The sequence below is a fragment of the Sceloporus occidentalis genome, unplaced genomic scaffold (genome assembly GCF_023333645.1).
Source record: "Sceloporus occidentalis isolate IW3139 unplaced genomic scaffold, rSceOcc1.0.p SCAF_4, whole genome shotgun sequence".
Taxonomy (NCBI): Eukaryota; Metazoa; Chordata; class Lepidosauria; order Squamata; family Phrynosomatidae; genus Sceloporus; species Sceloporus occidentalis.
In genome coordinates this window covers 31,185,179-31,204,483 of record NW_028316984.1, presented here as the reverse complement: position 1 = coordinate 31,204,483, position 19,305 = coordinate 31,185,179, and the positions used below count along the sequence as shown (strand labels likewise).

At 38.9% G+C, this 19,305-nt stretch overlaps 1 protein-coding gene across 1 annotated transcript in view; it reads right to left on the bottom strand.

Annotated features, from left to right (window-relative positions):
* Positions 1-2,176, bottom strand: part of PDE1A (phosphodiesterase 1A) — a 199,586-nt gene extending 197,410 nt beyond the window's left edge. The window contains exon 1 of the mRNA XM_089519624.1: positions 1,496-2,176. Coding sequence (XP_089375750.1) covers positions 1,496-1,599 — 104 coding nt within the window. The 5' untranslated portion in view covers positions 1,600-2,176. The remainder of the gene's footprint in view (positions 1-1,495) is intronic.
* Between the last annotated feature and the right edge of the window lie 17,129 nt (positions 2,177-19,305).

Here is a 19,305-nt window from a genome sequence, read left to right as displayed (position 1 = left end):
TTAGTTTGTGTTTAAAAGTTCTTAGAAGGTATTTCAGTTTGTTTTTGAAGTTTTATCTCTGTAGTGTACTTAAATATATTTGCCTTACCTCAGGGGCCCTGGTGAAGTGGAAGGTAATATTTAAATACTTCAACTAAATAAATAACATAATCTGTACTTTGCTTAAAACACTGGATTTATGTTTTTCGGTTCCTTTCTAAGCATGCATTTTTATTCTTCTTGATGTTAGCAGTGTGGAAAGGATCTATAATATTTAAGAATCTACCACTCCATCACTGTGTCAAAGCAAGGTATGTAAACCATGGCAACATTCTCTGACTGAATCCTTTGTGAGTAATATATGTAATTGAGCTATTCAAGTTTCTTGTCTCTGGTTGAAGCTCAATCCACAGTAAGAGATCTGGCCAGTTTATGGCTGCACATATCAATCACATCCATTGCAAAGCATTAGGTCTGAGATGATTTAAGGAGTTATCCTGTCTGGGGTATTACAGCCACTCCTGTCCCATTCACACACTGCAAGCAATGCTATAGAAATGATGAACCTGCATGTGTGAAATAGCATTCTGCCTTCACTCTGTGTACATGTGTCTGCAAACATGGAAAAGGATGCTTCTCTTCTACAGAAAGCTATCTTGTAAAACAAAAAGCCCCCCATTCCTAAATGGCCCTTTCAAAGACTCAACCCCTCCATGTATATTCCTCCTTCTATTCAAGGATTATCACAATATCCTATCCAAGCAAAAATGTTCAGTGTGGTCCCCTCTCAGACCTCTGAATGTTACCCCATTCTGCCCTCCCCATGCACTTAATGGCCATACAGGCAGGATAGGAAGTGATGTTTCCCTGAGCCTGCGCTTTTTATGTACCCATAGTGCAGACGTGTGCATGTACCCCAGCCACCACAACTAAATCATCTTGAGAAATCTTGGTCTGAAAGAATCCATGAATTGTCCTCCAAGTCTACTATATGCTGGGAGAGGGGATGTTTAGAATAGGAAGGGATCAACAGCCTTGCCTAAAATGCTATCCTACGTGAGTTCACATGCCAAGATGTATCACCAACTTGTCCCATGGCACCTAGTTCCACCAGAGACAGTATCTGTTTCTTCTAGTAATCTTCACACCAGTCACCCAGCATCAAGTGAGGCAGATGTTTTCAGGGGAGGGGAGACACCACACGCCAATGTCTAAGAGGTACATCTCTTAAGAACATGGGTAGTGGTTCCATGCTGCCCAAGCATATCCTATGTGGTGTATGCAGTGGTTTTAAAGGCTTTTTAAAAGGTTTTTTTTAAGGTTTATGGTTTTATAAAACACACACACATAATAACAACAACACACAACATTCTTCCCTGATTGTTCCCTGTGTCAAAGGACTTACTAAACACCATTCAGCAGCTTGCTGATACATTCCTTTCATCATCATAGTTTGAATCCAACAACTGCTTTGGGCAAGGCTGAAGCAAATAAAGTGGAGAGGTATCATACTCACATTCCTTTAAGTCGTTGCCACATTTTCTCAGTGTGGCCTCCTATCGGATACCTCAGTGGAGCGCTGTCCACTCCTTGGTTTGTCTCAGTACCTGTGGATCCCATGGTGTCCACTGTCCCACAGTAGTAACAGAATTGGTGTCAAGCTCAGCAGCAACAGAAAGGGGAAGCCTTCTCCAGACCAGCACAGACACCAGAAGATCTGCACATGTTAGGCAGCAGATGCTCTCATCTCTGTCAAAACCTATCAGGATTACAGAAGGGCCGAGGGAAGCGTCTGCTTCAATTGCTTATTCATTTGGCTAGCCAAATCCGCACTCTCACTGTCCGTTCCCTCCTCCCCACTGCCACGTCGGCCCCTTAAGCACACAGCTCTTCTGACCTCAAAATAAAAGATTAATCCAGTGAGGCAGAAAATATACCTCTGACTGCTGCTGATGCTCTGTCCTTCTCCACCACCACACAAACATAAACACTTTGCACCACTTGTCTCAGTTGAGTCATTGGAGTTCGGTCGCTCTCAAAATGTCCAGGAATCTCTGGCCATGACAGAATCAATATGAGCATCTCAAGTGGTCCAAGAGGGAGAGAAAGATGCCTGCTTTCAAAGCAAGGATGCAGTCAGGAAGCAGGTGGGTGAAGCCAATCCCAAGTCTGCAACCGCCTTGCAAAAAGAAGCATCTGCCTAAATAGTGCCGTGTTTGCCTCTTTTGAGTGGATCTTGAATTGCTCCTTGAAGAGGAAAAAAAAAACACTTTGTGAGATGAATCAATGGAAAGCTGGCAGCATTGGCGTGTGCAGATCGCCCGCGTAAAAGGAAATTAGAGAGCTCTACAGGTTGCTATTGAAGGAGCATGCTCTAATTGCGACTATTCACCTTCTCCTAGCAACTCCGCACAGTGGGCGACTGTCAAATTAAAACAGATGAAAATGCAGCAGCTGCAACACAGACTGACTCCTTTGGGACAGTGGCATATGTGGCTCCAAACCAGGAGGTGTGGGGTAAAGAGATTCATGCTGAATTTTAGAGCGTGCCTTAAAAGAGGGGAGGGAATATTAATGACAAACAAAAAGCAGCTTGAATAAGAGCTAATTGTTCTGCCAGTCCAAGAGGAGAGTGCCAACTCTCCATCGCTAAGCCAGCCATGGCCTTTCAGCTGCAAGGCTGTAGACGAAGTTGCTGGAAAGAGGGATGCTTAAGTCATCTTTACTTCCAGCTAGACATAATCATTGCTGAAGGAATTACACTATCTCTTCAGCCTAAACTTTTATATCACATTCAACTTGACTATGGAATAAATGCAGTGTTGTTTATCAGAATGTTATTTCAGAAAATCAAGGTTTCCCTTTTTGGATTTTTTATTAGTATTATTTTCAATCCTTGGATGGTTGAATCTGTGGATGCAGAATCTGTGGATGTGGAGGGCTAACTGTATATCATACAGAGGAGGGGAACAACCAAAGAGAGATGATTTGGAAGGACCATTATAATTTTCTGATAGATGTTCTCATGAATTGAGTTTACTTTCATTGGTTTCACTTGATACAACACATATATAAAGCACCAGTTGACCTTATAGGAACAGAGGCAGCACATCTCTGAACAGAACAAATGTGCCAGGAGGAAATCAGCTAGAGGTGTAGTGGCCTTATTGTTGTTCTTCTGGTTGGCCACTATGAGAACAGAATACTGGGCTAGGTAGGCCTATGGTCTGATCCCGCAGGATTCTACTTATGTTCTTTTCTTCTTACTGTGAGTGCTCTCTTTACAGCATGTTCCCAGTAATCCTCAAAATAAGCCTATAAATTTAGCCAGTATTGTTCAAATCATTTTTCAGTTTGGTCAGGCAGAGTGAAAAGGCTGAGAGAATTGTGAGTTCACAGCTGAGTGGGATTTGAACCAATAGCTTCTTGATTCAGAACAAAAGGTCCTAAGAATTACATCCCACCAGCTATCTCTAAAAAAAAGATACAGGGGACATTAAAACATTAAAAGTTGGACATTTTTGAGTCCACGATTTTCACTGGTAGTGAGTTGCTAGTCTTTCATTGAAATCAATAGAAGATTTTTTAAAAAATTTTCCTCTTTGCCTGGGTCATCACGCGAATCCTAATAATCATCTTATTCCTCATCATTGTCCTCAACCCCATTCCATGCATACTGCATTTAATACAAACAATTTGTGCCTGCTTTGATGTGTTTATATCATTATATTATGAAACAGATCAACTGAGGTGTGGTGGCATTATCAGTAAGCAATGAAAACCTTGAGTGGGTAGATGTTTGGCATGCAATGTCTACTTCATTCAGCCTTTTTTTTTTACTAGTAGTCATGAGATCCACCAGCTGAATCTTGGTACAAAATACATACACTTGGAATTCAATCATTGTGAGCCCAGCGATTTGTTTTGAGTACCAAAACTAAATAGAGCTCACAGTCCCTCCACACAAAAATCCACACCTGGAGTCCTTTCACACCATACACTTGTAGCACTATGATTCCACTGTAAATGCCATGGCTACATCCTATTGGCAATTTGGAGCAATTCTTAGTCGGAGAGCTCTAAACTACAAACTCGAGTATTCCATAGGATGTAGCTATGGTAGTGACAGTGGAATTACATTGCTATAAACTGTAATAATAATAAATAATAAAAATTTTATTTATATTGCCCCGCCTCTCCCTACAGATCGAGGCGGGGTTACAACCCAATAAAAACATACAGATACAATCAATAAAATACAGTAATTTCCAATAAATACATCATGTCAGCAATAGTGATATCACTTAAAACTAACTTATTGTTATGCAACAGTTTTACACAAAGTCATCATCGAGGATTAATGGGTGAGTCCTAAACAGATGGATAGGCTGTCTACCAGGTTTGGAAAATTAGGTCCCCTAATGGAAGGTGCCTAGTTGGAGTGACTGCTGCACAACAGGAGTATGCATAGACACGCTGCCCATTACAAAACTGGTGGTGCAATGGCACAATCCAATACTGCAGCATAGCTGCACTTTTGTAATTTTAACTAAAAAATCGGTGAACAGACCCTCACCCTAACATAGATGAATGCCTCTAAGTTTCAGCCTAATTGGTGCTTTCTAAAGTGTACTCCCTGGATCTATGCAGCTCATATAAATGTTGGTGTGCCATGTTCCCAGTGATTCAGTGATTCTACTTTAGTTGAGATCAACAACTGGAGACAGACCTTGATAGAAGTAGATCCATGCTTCTGTCACAACTGTTCTCATTATTCTTACCTTGCATCATTTCTATGGTTCATATAAATGTTATATGAGGGCAGCAGAGCAGTGCCAGTCAAATAATGTTGAAGTTGGGTGAAATTTAACTAGGGCTATGCAAGGGTCACTCAATTTCATTCAGTCCATTTTGGCAACTCAGATCCAGCACTGGTCCAATCTAGATCAATACAGATCTGATCCACTGCAAGGCTGACTTTGAATTTGAACTGAGGTTCAAAATCCAGGTTGCTGGTCCTCCAACAGACAGGCACTGGGAAACCAGAATGGTTCAAGCATTTTTTTAATGATATGTTTTATTTATTGGATATAACTCTTTCTTCTTCTTCTTCATAGTGCAAATTATACAATCCATATTTCATAATGTGCTTTTCTCCCCTCTCCCACCTCCCACAAATAGCATTTGATGGAAATACATATCAATTGAATTAACAATCCAGGCTGATCGTTTGAAAAAAATATTATCGGAATGGATAAATGAAGATCAAGCAGGTTTTCTACCTGGTAGATATTTAAAAAATAATATTAGAACGGTACTGGATATTCTGGAATATTGTGACCATAATACCAGCCAAAGAGTAGGTATGGTCTTTTTAGACCTCGAAAAGGCCTTTGATATGGTAAAATGGGATTTCATGAAAGAAGTATTAAAAATAAGTGGAATTCAAGGGAATTATATGAACCGGATTAATATGATTTATAATAAACAGAACTCCCAGATAATTGTAAATGGAGAAAAAACACGGCCATGTAATATCAATAGAGGCACAAGACAGGGGTGCCCTCTCTCCCCTCTATTATTTTTAATGGTGATGGAAATGCTAAACAGAAGAATAAGAAGTGAGGTCTCAGTTCAGGGGATTCAAATTAACAACCAAACATATAAACTCCGTGCCTTCGCAGATGACCTTGTAGTCTTTCTAGCAAACCCTAACCATTGTATAAATAAGTTACAAGAAATATTGGACGAATTTGGAACAATAGCAGGATGTAAAGTTAATAAAAGTAAAAGTGGAATTCTGATTAAAAATTTATCATTACAAGAAATGGAAGATCTTAAAAGTAAATCAGAAATCCAAATTATAAAACAGGTCAAATACTTGGGTATAAGAATCTCAGGAAAAAATTCTGAGCTATATGAGAATAACTACAATTATACTTGGAAAAAAATTAAAGAAGATCTTAAGAAATGGAACAGACAGCAGTTTACATTATTGGGCAGGATTGCATGTATTCAAATGTGTATACTGCCCAAAATGCTCTTTTTATTCCAAACAATACCAATATTGAGTAACAAGAAGCCATTTCCTATCTGGAACAGAGATATCGCGAAATTCCTGTGGCAGGGGAAAAGAGCCAGAATTAAGTTTAAGGTAATGTGCGATTGTAAGGAAAGAGGGGGTCTAGGCTTACCCAATTTAGAAGTGTACTTCAAAGCTTGTGCAATGACATGGATCAAGGATTGGATTCTTTTACAAAATAAAAAAATAATAGATTTAGAAAGCTTTAACTTAACAATGGGGTGGCATGCATATTTGAATTACGAAGATTGCAAAGAAAGGAAAGAAATTAACCAACATTTTATTAGAAAACCACTTTTTAAAGTTTGGAATTCTTATAAAAAACATTTTTACACAAAACTCCCAGGGTGGCATTCCACCCAAGAAGCACTTCACAAGGACCAGAATATAAAAAGAAAACACTGGATTTGTTATAATGATGTGCTAATTAAAACTCCAGGAGGGGTAAGAATCAAAACAAGAGAGGAATTAGAGAATGAGGGAATTACAATTCACTGGTTCAGCTATAAACAAATTGTGGAGGAATTTAAAAAGGACAAAAAAAATTATGGTTTTGAAAATGAAGGGAACATCATAGATAAAATACTGTCAGGAGGGGAAAAACATATGATTTCCAAATTCTATAAGATTTTCCTAAGAATTGAGATGGAAAATGAAGTTGTGAAAATCAATATGTTGAAGTGGATGCAAAATATTGGGAATAATATATCAATGGATTGTTGGGAAAGATCATGGTTAAACACTCATAAATTCTCAAAGTGTAACAATTTAAAGGAGAATTATTTTAAAATGTTCTTTAGGAGTTATTTAACACCTATTCAATTGGCAAAAATTAAAAACTCTAATAACATTAACTGTTGGAAATGCAAAAAAACCCCAGGCTCGTTCTTCCACATGTGGTGGCAATGCAAGGTAGCAAGGAAATTTTGGAAAAATATATTTTAAAAAATTACAATTTATATGCAAAAACATGTGCCCTTCTCACCGGAACTCTTTCTATTGAATATAATCGATCCTGATATACTAAAGCTGAATCGAGATGACAGCAGCAAACTTATTTATATGATAACGGCAGCTAGAAATGTATATGCCAAATATTGGAAGAAATCCTATGGTCCCTCAATTAAAGAATGGGAAGCAAAAATACATGAATATGCAATAATGGACAACCTATCAATGTTATCACTCGGCAGAACAGTGCAACAGTGTAAACGCAAATGGAAATGTCTGTTAGAGAATTAAGAAAAAGAGGCTCTTTAATTTTCTTTACACTATTTGTTTATTTACTCATTTGTTAATATTATTATTATTCTTTCTTTTGGTAAAATTTAAGATATGTGTGTAAATGGAAAATATATTTTTCCTTCTTTTTTTAAATATGGAATATCTGAACATGGAAATTATGATTGATTGAATTATTTCATTGTAATATCAATATTTTCTGCTTTGAAGGAACAGAAAACTCAATAAAAATTACTAAAAAAAAACAACAATCATTATTGGAGATGTGGAAAATATCATTAATTACATTTTTTACTTCTTCATACCCCATTTTATCTTCCACTTTCTTAATCACAATTTCCCATTTATCGTTCCATGATTCTTTATTGCTTTCCCCAATATATTTAAGTCTTCTTTCTCTAAGAAAATCAATTAATATATATTCTTTTATATATATTTAAACAAATAAGCAAGCATTTTTGAGGGTTTTTTTTTTTTTAGTTTTCACACATCTGCATGAAATACTGAGAAAATGATAACCACTAAAGAGAGAATCTAAAGATCTAAAAAGAGGCGAAGAAATGCGAGTACCACTACTCTGAGAGCCCTGATGAGGAATATGTAATTAGGAGAAGAGGCTATTTTAAGAACAGAATATGGAGAAACACAATGGTTTCTAATTGGCAAAGGGTCAGGCAAGGTTGTATTTTATCACCCAATCTGTTCAGCTTGTGTGCAGAAAGTATCATACAAAGAATAGGCTTAGAACTGGTAGAAGGAGGAGTGAAGAAAGGAGAAAGAAAGGAACATCCACAATCTAAGATATGCAGAAAACACTGAAATTCTGGACTATGCCAACAACTATCAAGTCAGAATGCACAGGGAAGGTAGTGAAATCCACAAACACTTAGACAACTTCAACAGGAAAGAAGAAACCCTTAAAGTTTGGGTACTAGTCCTGAAAAACACCAAAATCAAGACCCAGCAAGTGCAAATGAAAACCACCCAGGGTGAGTGGGATTCCCACAGACAATGGATCACTAAGTAAATAGACGCCCTTGCATTCAACAACAGACCAACACACAGGTTAACATGTAAATCATTTCCTCTCAACCAAGGGTCACCCAGTATATATGCCCCGCTGACTTTCATGCCAACATTTTTGAGGATGCTGGTGAAACATCAGGAATAAACTCTTCCAGAGTCTGAAAAAACCACAAAAAATTCTCCTGTCCTTCGCTGAGGGCAGCATTTGCTGGATTTTCTAGGTTGGTTTGTAGATCATTTGGAAATTATATTTCCTCACCAGTTTCCCTATTCTGTCTGTGACCTCTTTGATGTATGGTAAAAATACCTTCCCTATGGGTGATTGCTTGTCTTTACTCCTCTGGGTTTTTCTGGGTCTGGCAGCCCTTCTGATGTCTGAGCTGAAGTAACCATTAGCCTGTAGAGCCCAGTCTAGCTACAAAAAACCTACACATCTGGACAGATACCTACACAAGAACTCCAACCATTATCAACCTCTAAATCTCTAAAGATGTTCTGATCACTTCAGACTGTAACATTCCATTCCAGAACAGAACCTCATCAAATTTTATTCAGACAGCAAACCGACTGGGACAGCACTACATATGAGGGTGTGAGGAGTAAGAGACAAGACTCCAGGTCATTGGAGAGTCCCAATTTTTGTTTTTTCAGCATCTGGAATTCTTGTCCATTTTTGGTTGAAGATTTAGCCAAATTGATTACAGAGGCCTAATTTTAGTTGACTGGTTGCAGAATCATGCCGTGCACGATGGTAATAGCATGTTTAAAGTTTAGCAAAGTGAGAAATTTAGATAGACAGCCCACTGTGTAGGCTGACAATGATTAGATTAGCTACACGTTAAGACTGATACAGTCTGCCAACTCAGATGGCACAAAATCAATCAATTAAATAAACAGTAGCAAAGTATGAATTAAACAAACAGTATGAAATTTTTCTCCTAGTTAGGTTTTTAAAAATTAAAGTTAAAAAATCAAAATGAATTAGGATAAAGGATAATGTTCTGTTTTATTTCTTCATTTTCATACATTTTGTTGGTGGAACACATAGGCTGGAATCCTCTTGGTTACTTTCACTGATTTGACTGGGGATTTCACTAATATAAGTACTTTTAACAATAATGGATAAGGAAGTGTCCAGTATCTCCTTACTCAACAATCCTCCCTGGCTGGGAAGGCAATTAGGTGCAGCTCTGTCCATTAACTGGGCTACAGCAATGAACTTTTTGGTTTGCATAGTCAAGGAAAGCTATAGCTTTCATGTTCTGGCATAAGTACACTGGTTGAGTTTCATAGCAACCATTGCTCTAATAGGATCTTGACTGTAAACTGCAACTATATATGTATTTGCATGGAAGCTGATCCCACCATACAGATACCACCAAACTCCATGGGGACTTATATCTAACCCTAGCTTGCTGTTAGGTCGTATCAGCTACCACCACCTGCCTCATAGCCTTTCTTGTGACTAGTGGAGGGGGAGATCAAGGAAGCATCTGGCTACAAGAACATAGCCACACACTCCGCACACACACACATATCACCAACTACAGAATAAGTGTGGGAGTTGGCTGGCTGCAGTAGCTTAACAGAAAGTCCAGAGGTGTTGGATGTCGAGCTGTACCATAATTTCCTATATGCAACTATTATGCTTCCCTGTGCCATTCAGGATCTCAGCCCTCCCAATCACTCATTTGGACTTGTATTAAAATATGCCAGTTTCCTTATTGAAACCAAGCTATGGCTACATCTAATACAAGTGATACATAAGCATACAAGCAGCACCCAGAAAGCTGTGCCTTAACTGGCAGTTGTCTAATGGACCCATTTTAAACACTCACTTTGCACTGTTCAACAAAGGAAACAAGAAAATGTTCCCTCTGGCTGTATTACATTTCCACAAAGACCATAGCAACAAGAAAAAAGCTGCCTGGTATTTATAAAAAAAAATAGAGGAAGACGACAAACACAACAGATGCTGCAGAAGAAAGAAATTCTATGCAGCATCTTGATGGAGAGGTTTAGGTTACACACTCTGTGTTCACATTCAGGGCTGTGGTGAAAGATTCTCTTACATGACTGACCCAGAGAATAACTGATCCATCCCATTTTCCCAGTCATCAGAATGGGGAAGAAATTGGTTCAGCCTGTGTTGTTCTGCAAACCTACCCAATCCACCTTCCCAACCATATTATCCGTCAAAACACAGTTAAAATTACATATTCACAACTCTCCAGGTTTTGTTATATACTCCTCTGTTGTTGTTGCTGCTGCTGCTGCTGCTTTTTTAAAAAGATAGATGTGTATATTAAGGGAAATGTGTATATTAAGGGAGAACACACACAAAAATGTGAAAAAACATGGAAATGCATAATTTCAGGGGAAACACTTGTTGAAATGCATTTAGGATACAAAATTGTGTGCAAAATATGGAGACATAATGAAAATGTGTAGACATATTTGCAGGGATTTATTTGAACAAATTATAGAGTGATGTGAAAATGAGATAAAATGAATTAAGGCAAGAGAATAAAAAGAGAAACTGAAAGAAAACAGCACTGACAGATGCCGTCACGTTTCCCCTCCTGCCTGATATATAACTAGGGACTGCAGTCTTGTTTACAAGAATCATTTCTAGCGAGAAAACTCTATTGAACACTGTGGGGGCTGTATCTGAATAAGCATACACAGGGTCACTTTGCTCAGCTTTTTCACTATTTTGCAATTTACATTGTTTCAAATATGACTGCATTCATATACCATCAGGCACACACAGTGATTTTACACTAATCTATATTAGATTTTTAAATGGTACTACATCAACTTCATTTGTTCTCCTGTGCTTTCAAGTAATTCCTGGCTTATGGTGACCTTAAGGTAACCCTATCATGGGATTTTCTTGGCAGAATTTGTTGTGGGGGTTGCTTTTGCCTTCCCAGGGGCAGAAGCAGATGGGCAGGAAAAAGCAACTCGTTCCTGCTTTTTCTGAAAGCAGCTTGAAACCCTGCTGTCCTCAAGGCCTGCTCCCAAGGCAGACCAAACACCCATGGGCAGACCGCATGGCAAAGCATCAAGCTGTGCCACTGGGTAATTTATTTTTTGTTGCCTGCCCACCATGCATGCACACAAACATACCACCTGTGACTTCCAAGTACCTTCCATGTCTGCCCAGATGACATTCCAATATATGGCCTCCCCTTTGATTGACCCCACAGTTGCATGCACAATGCTCCAGTACAGGGCATCGATGAATCAGTGTGCAAGTGATACATTGGCTAAGCACAATCATGGAAGCCCCCCATGCATGCCTCCTTCACCCCCTTTCACCCCATGCCTCCCTATTGGACTATCTGTTTTTTGCACATTGTGATTACATCCACTGGAATTGTTGCATATTAATTTCTTTGCATTGCCGCAGCGCTGCACTCAGGTCAGGTCATTTATATGCAGGTCCAAAGAGTATACCAGCTTCATTTTTCTCTGTTTTTTGGGTTTTTTTTTAAGCCCTGGGTTGCAGCTTTGTTTCACTTTTCACCTGCTTTGGAGGCATGCCTTATTTTGCTGCTTTATTTTGCCCAGCTATTTCATCCCCCTCAAGCTGCGAGAGTGTGATGTGAGCGTGAATAAAAATGAATTGAAATATAAATATATAACAAAATAAAAATAAAATAATAATTAAATTAAATTGAAATTTGAAAATTAAAATAAAATACAATAAAATTTAAAAGTAAATTTACAAAAACAAAAAAATGAAAAATGAAAAAAACGAAAAATTATAATAAAAATATAATAAATACAAAATACAAAATAAAAATAAAATTTAAAAATAAAATGAAATTAAAATGAAATTAAAATATAATACATATAATAAATAATAAGTATACAAAATAAATAACAAAATAAAAATATAATAAATAATTAAATAAATAATAAACCTAAATAAAATTTTAAAATATAAAAAATGAAAAATAAAATAAAATAAAAAATGAATTAAATAAAAAATAAAATAGGAGCAAACAAGTCATTAAAATTATTCCTGGCTCAGGGGTTGCAGCCATGAAGAGCAAGCTTCCTGCTCGCACATGATTGGCTGCAGGTGTAGCAGACTGCACTGGGCAGTCTTCACTCAGGTCCAACAGAGCAGCATATATTGCCACACATCCAGCCTTCCCTGGTCAGTTGCTGTTCAATGCCAGAAGAGGAGAAGCAAAGGGAGAGAGAGACAATGGCAGTGGTGATCAGTCACTGGCAGCATTCAGCAGCATTGGTGGCAGTCAATACCAGGGAAAGAATGCAACAGGGGTCCCCTTATGGGACCTGGAAAGGGGATTGATTCATGAACACAAGGATATTGGTGATATATTGTTTCTAGATGCATGGTCACATATAAGTTTGTAACCATATTATGCCAAGAGACTGGCCTCATAGTGAAATTTCAGTTATGCAACATACAAACTATGCCATTTTTATTTACAGTGCCTTACAGAGGTATTAAGCCCCCTTCCTTGACTTTCCCACATTTGGTTGTGTTACAACCTGGATTTGAAATGGATTTAAATGACAGTTATCACTTCATGTACAGAAGATTCACAGCACTGTGAAAGTGCAATATTATATTGCAGCACATCTATAACTGAAGATATTATTTTTCACTGTATATATTTTACACACTGATGGCATTCTATGTATTCTTCTAATCTACTCCATCAACCTGTCTTGAGCTCAGGGTTTTTCCCTCCCTCCTTGTCAAAGCAGAAGAAAACTTCCTCATTGCTCACATCACTGTGTGAAATGTTCTTTGGGAGACTGCTGAGAATACTGGCAGAAAATCATTTACTACTGTGTTACTGAAAGATGCCTTGTGGGAAAATGACTCTTGGGAAACCATTTCCCAATAAGATCAGCATTTACTATAGGTTCCGATAAATGCAATCAAAACCTTCTTCATTTCCACTGAAATAGAGTGAGACTGGCCAAAAGTTATGTTCACAGAATTGGCTAGCTTTATAGAATAAAAACCTAATGGAGACACAGTTCATTGGTGTTGAAAGCTGCAATCCAATACCCACTTATCTTGCAGTAAACCCTGCCGAAATCAATGGGATTATTTTTGAGTGGGCAGGCATAGGGTCACAATGTAAACGTGGTTTTGTTTAAGAACAGACTTGAACCTCATAAGGCCAAAGAAAATCCATAAATTGTGTTTTGTTTCACTGGTTCTTTTAAATCCCCTGAACTCTATCCTGTCCACTTTATAGATTTTCCACTTCATTAAATCTATGTTCCATTAAACAGCACTCACATCCACTGTTATGTTATTATAAAGTTATACTTCACTTGCCAAATGTGAGGAGCTGCCAATGGAAACTGGTCTTTGTTCATGACTTACTTGCCAATACCCCTTCCCATATGCAACACAAATGAAGGCAGTGTTCTTTTGTACTCACACAGTAGTGTCCTAATGGTGGAGGTGGGGGAGCTCTTCACTTGGGTGCACAAAATAATGGGGTGCAATGTCAGCTCCTCACTCCCTCTCCCTCACTGAAGCACAGGAAAGGGAAGTAAATACCAGCTGCCAGGAACCTGAATTGGGTAGGAGGCACTCCTAATCTTAAGTAAGGCAGAAAATGAGTTAGGAGATGGGGGGGCAATGGTAGCTGCCACTTCCATATGGCTCAGGTCCAGACTATTTGGCAAACCGTACCTCCCTGTATGAGTTGATTCTTCTCTCAGTCCCACCACCATCACAAGCATGGTTGGTGGGGACACAAGAGAGGGCCTTCTTGGTGCCTGCTCCTAGACTCTCAAACTCTCTTCCCAGGGAGGCCGAAATGTCCCCCTCCTTGTTGGCCTTCCACTGACAGGTTAAAACCTTCTTATACAGACAGACTTTTAAAACAGAAAGTTTTTACAGAATGGGCTGGGGTGTTGTATTGTTTTCAAGTGGCCAGAAGGACGAAGTTCACCCTTACCCCCATTCAGCTGATCAGTGACCAAGGAGGTTATGCTGTGCCAGAGCCCCCATCCCAAGCAACTGCTTCACATCCAGGGTAAGGGTGTGCCACCTCCTATGATGTCCCCAAAAGTGCATGCACTTCAGAACTGGGGATACTCCTAAGAGGTGTCACCAACACAATTCTAATCAATGTATTCAACTATAGAAACCTAGGTACCCGTCTTTAGCAAGATAACCCTATTGGCTTCAGTAAAATCTGCTTGTGAGTAAATATGCAGAGGATTGGGTTGCATGGGAGGGATGTAATTCTTCACAAATTTCATTCATGAAGGAAGCTAAAGATAATTTTAGCCAATTTCTTTCCCCTGTGAAAAGGTTTTTGAAAACTGCAATTTTGGAAGACTATTCACAGTTTTTGGAATTATGCACTACGATTATTAGGCACAACATTTACATATGTGTTTGTGGTTTTGTGGGAGGTATTGCACAGGTAACAGCATTTTCTGTGCATAAAATCATGGCTGGAATTTTGTTAGTGAATTTATGCCATCACAACTTGCTGTTATGGTCATTGCATAGGACAGAATTCTGTTCTAACCACACAATGGCCAAAATCTCTTGCAAAACCCACCTTGTAAGCAGTGCCATTTCCATGCTGTCATAGAGTAAGGGCATGAGCAGAGACTGTTGTTGTGTGCTTTCAAGTTATTTCTGACTTATGGCAGCTAAGGCAAACGTATCACAGGGGTTTCTTGGTAAATTTATTTTCTCCTGTCTTGATTCTTTATCTCTTAGGCCTTGTCCAAATAGATTTTTTAAAAATGTTTCCATCCCATTCCCATGCTGCCATGTTTAGACAATGCATGGGGGCGAAACAGGCACTCCAGAGTAAACCGTGTCCCCATTTGCTCTGAGCCACATGTATAACCCAAAGTATCCCCTGGGCATGCAGACTGAGGACAGTGCTGCTGGTGTCAGTTCATTGTGGGTACTGACAATGCCCACAGATCTAGAAGCCCCAATGGTAAGCCAGGTTTTCCTGTCAGTGTGGACACAATCTTAGTAGTCTCTTTAGCAGCTCCCTCCATCAATTGTTGATCCATCTATCTTCAGATATCTTGTTCTGCCTGGGTTACAGGGTTACAGTATTTTGTTTCCACATAAGATTCCAATTTGACATATCGGTGGTCAATTTATATTATTTCATAATATCTTGTCTTTCTATTATTACATGCTCAAGTCAGTGAATCAAACATTTTCAAATGGTCAGAGTTACCACCAAAGGAGAAGAAGAATGATACTCAAAGCCAAAGGAAACATTAAAGGTAATTTTTGAATTATTACCGAAGAGCAGGTGGAAATATGGAAACATTTCACATTATACCTGTCTTCAAATTAGCAGTACAACATTCCATTCTAAATTTAACTAACAGAGCACAAAGCCATCTGTGTGAGTCACTTCAGACAAAAAGGCTGCAATTGCCAAAAAATATTTCCTGTGTCTTAAAGAAAAGTCCAAAAGTTTATAAGGACTAAAGTAAAGGACAAAAAAAAAAAAAGGTAGATTATAGTGTCAGCATTGAACTAGGTTGATTGAACAAAACACTCAACACTTGTGTAGTGTGAATAAAGCCCAGGTCATTCTACCAATCGTGCTGAAGAACTACATATTATTTTCCTTTTTCCTTTTTTAATGCCTTTATTAGAGTTGGCTATCCTTTGGCCCCACAGTTGTTTTAGTTGTTGACTCTCAAAAGTGTCAGCCAGAATGACCAATGAAAAGGGATTGTGGAAGAAGCCTTTCTGTTAAAAGTTGAAAATAATCTGCAACATTATGTTGCAGTTCCTTGTTTATAAATGCAAATACTATTGAAGATTATATAAACAAAGCAACTTAATGCATTCCCACTGAAAGTATATCAGTTTCTGCAAGTAAAGCATTTTCTGAAAGTGCTTAATATCTCAAAGCTTGGGGAGTATTTTTATCTTGTGTACTGGGGAAGAAAATGCATTAGGAAATTTTGCTGACATCATTTCTGGGCACTAACTCAGATGTCAAATTTAATTTCAGTATAGCACCAGCATACGTCATACTACCTGCTAAAGAATGTGTGTTTTGTGCCTTAAAGTGGTTTCTGGTTTATGGTGACTGTAAGGCAAACCTATCATGGGCTTTTCTTGGCAAGATTTGTTCAGAGGAGGTTTGCCCTTGCCTTTCCCTGAGGATGAAAGAGTGTGACTTGCCCAAGGTCACCCAGCAGGTTTCATGTCTGAGCTGGGAATTGAACTCTCCTCTCCAGAGTCATAGTCCAAACACTCAGACCACTAAGCCACACTGGCTAAAGAATATAGAAAGGAATTAACACTGTTTTCCCATACATGTCTACCTAGAGATTCATTGGGCATTATTCCCAGGTGTGTACAGGATTGCTGCAATGTGATGCCCATTTACCTGAGAGCAGAGCCCATAAAACTCAGTGTGATTCCTTTCTGAGCTGATATGCATAATATTGTACTGCTAAGCAAATAAGTAATTGACCTTTCACATCCATCTATAATAATGATGGGGTAGAGCCCATATCTCAGTGGCAGAGTACCTGCTTTGCATGCAAAGTCCCAGCTTCAGTCTCCACCATCTTGAGGTAGGACTGGGGTGCTGTCTTGCACTGGCCAGTATCCTCTGGGGGCAGTATCCTGGAATATCCTGGCAAGGTAGCTGGCCCAACCTGTTACCTCAGGCCCTCTGTTCTGACACTGGACAACTGTTCACACACGCAGCCCACTGTGTGGCTCGGTGCAGCCAACATGGTGGCAGGTCGCTCACTCTGATGTCAGAACAAGGTGCCCAGCATTGGTCCCATGGCTGACTGCCTCATTTTGACCTCAGAGCAAGTGACCCTCCACTATCACCACTGTGGCAGGCAGCACAGAGGGATGTGCATGCAACAATCCTCAGCGTTGGGATGGAGGTCTCTGAATATCCCAGGAAGATCTGGAGCAAATAGGAAGGCTTTTAAAATACATTTTAAGAAGGGTATTCCCCAGGTTTGGTGCTGAACAGGCCGGGCATTGTCTAGACTATTCATGCCAGACTTGAGGATTTGGTGTTGCATTGACTGGACTCCACACCGAGAGGACAGAAGGAGGCTGTTTTATTTGGCCCATGCAAGCAGGGTGTAGGAAAGACTCTGGTGCTATTGCAGGTCACAATTGATAGTACTGGGCAAGATGACACAATAAAGGCAGTTTCTTTATATTTCCCAGTATTGTTAGAGGCATCAAGTAGCAAAATATTACTGCAGGAAGAGACAAGGATTATTATTGTTAACGGCTGTCAAGTTGACCTCGACATATGGCAATCCTATGAATGAGAGATCTCCAAGTCACCCTTTTATCAACAGCCCTACTCAAGTCTCACAGACTCAGGATCATGGCTTCTTCTTTGACTGAGCAGATTGTTGCGTGGAGAAATACTCCTGGTATAGATGCGGGACTGAAAACTCAAAACTGGGTGTTATAGCAGGTGCTAGTGGCCAGGTGAGTGCAACCTGGATGCAGCCTGGACCTCAGCCACACTTATTCCATGGCTTTTCAAAAACCAGAGTTTGCCATTTGAAATTCTGCCAGATAAGCGTGGCTGGGATCCTGGTTGCATCTGGGTTGCACTCACCCACCCTCTGGCACATGAAATAACCCCTGGTTTTGAATTTTCAATCCTGCATCTATATCAGGAGTATTTTTCCATGCAATAATCTCCTGAGTCTATCCATCTGGAATGTAGCCGTCCTCTTTTCTTACTGTCTTTTACCTTCCCAAGCATTATTGCCTTTTCTGGTGAGTCATATCTTCTCATGGTATGGCCAAAGTACGGCACTCTCAATTTAGTCATCTTGGCTTCTAGGCAAAGTCCAGGCTTGGTTTGCTGTACCACCCATTTTTTTGTCTTTTGAAGAGTCCGTAATATCTGTAGAACCCTTCTGCAGCACCACATTTCAAATGAGTTTATTTTCTTCCTATCAAAGTTCACCACTGTCCAGTTTCACAACTGTACTAATTTTAGTATTCAATTATATATCTTTACACTTGTTTAGTTGCTTCATAGCTGTCCTTTCAGACTTTTTCTGATTTTTTGACTAAGGACTGAGCCAAAATGTGGAAAATCTTGAATTATTTTTTTCAATCATTGTTATTAATTCTTAAACAAAAACATGCAAATCATACAAAAAATAAAATATCCAACAATGTACATATTTTTAAAAAAACTATCCCCTTGCTAAACTACAAACCTAAACCCTAAAAAATCCCCCTAACCCCCCAACTTATTATCTGTTAAAAAATGAAAATGAAAAAAATATATATAGACACAATATATAACACAAACCTAATTAATAAAACTAACTATAATTGACTTCCCACTTCCCAAATCTAAGGATTTTAATGCTCACTGTATATAAGTCTTGAATTGTTTCAATGCCTTCAGCATCTACTTTAAAATTATGTAAATCATTTGTGGTCATTATTTTGTTTAAAATTATGTAAATCGTTTGCGTTCATTATTTTGTTTTCTTAGTGTTTAGCTATAAACCGACCTTTGCACTTTCTTCTTTGTTACTAGTTATTCCAAGTCCTGGCTATTTTCTGCTAGTAGTATGGTGTCATCTGCATATCTTAAACTGTTGATGTGTCTTCTTCCAGTTTTCACACCTTGCTTCACCTTTTTCTGCTTCACATATGATATATTCAACATACAAGTTAGACAGCTAGGGTGATAAAATGTAGCCTTGCTTGACCCCCTTCCCAATTGGAAACCATTCCGCTTGTCCATATTCTATCCTAATGTGTCCTCTTGTCCTGAATGCAAGTTATTGATTATTCAGTTTTTTGTCAACAGATTGGCAAGTGATGCAGTATCCAGGCTTTATCATTTGCCAGAGGGAGGAAGCCACCCTAGTTGGCAGATATTTGTAGTATTACCTTTTGCTGTGATAGAATCATAGAATCCTACAGTTGGAAGGGGCCACCA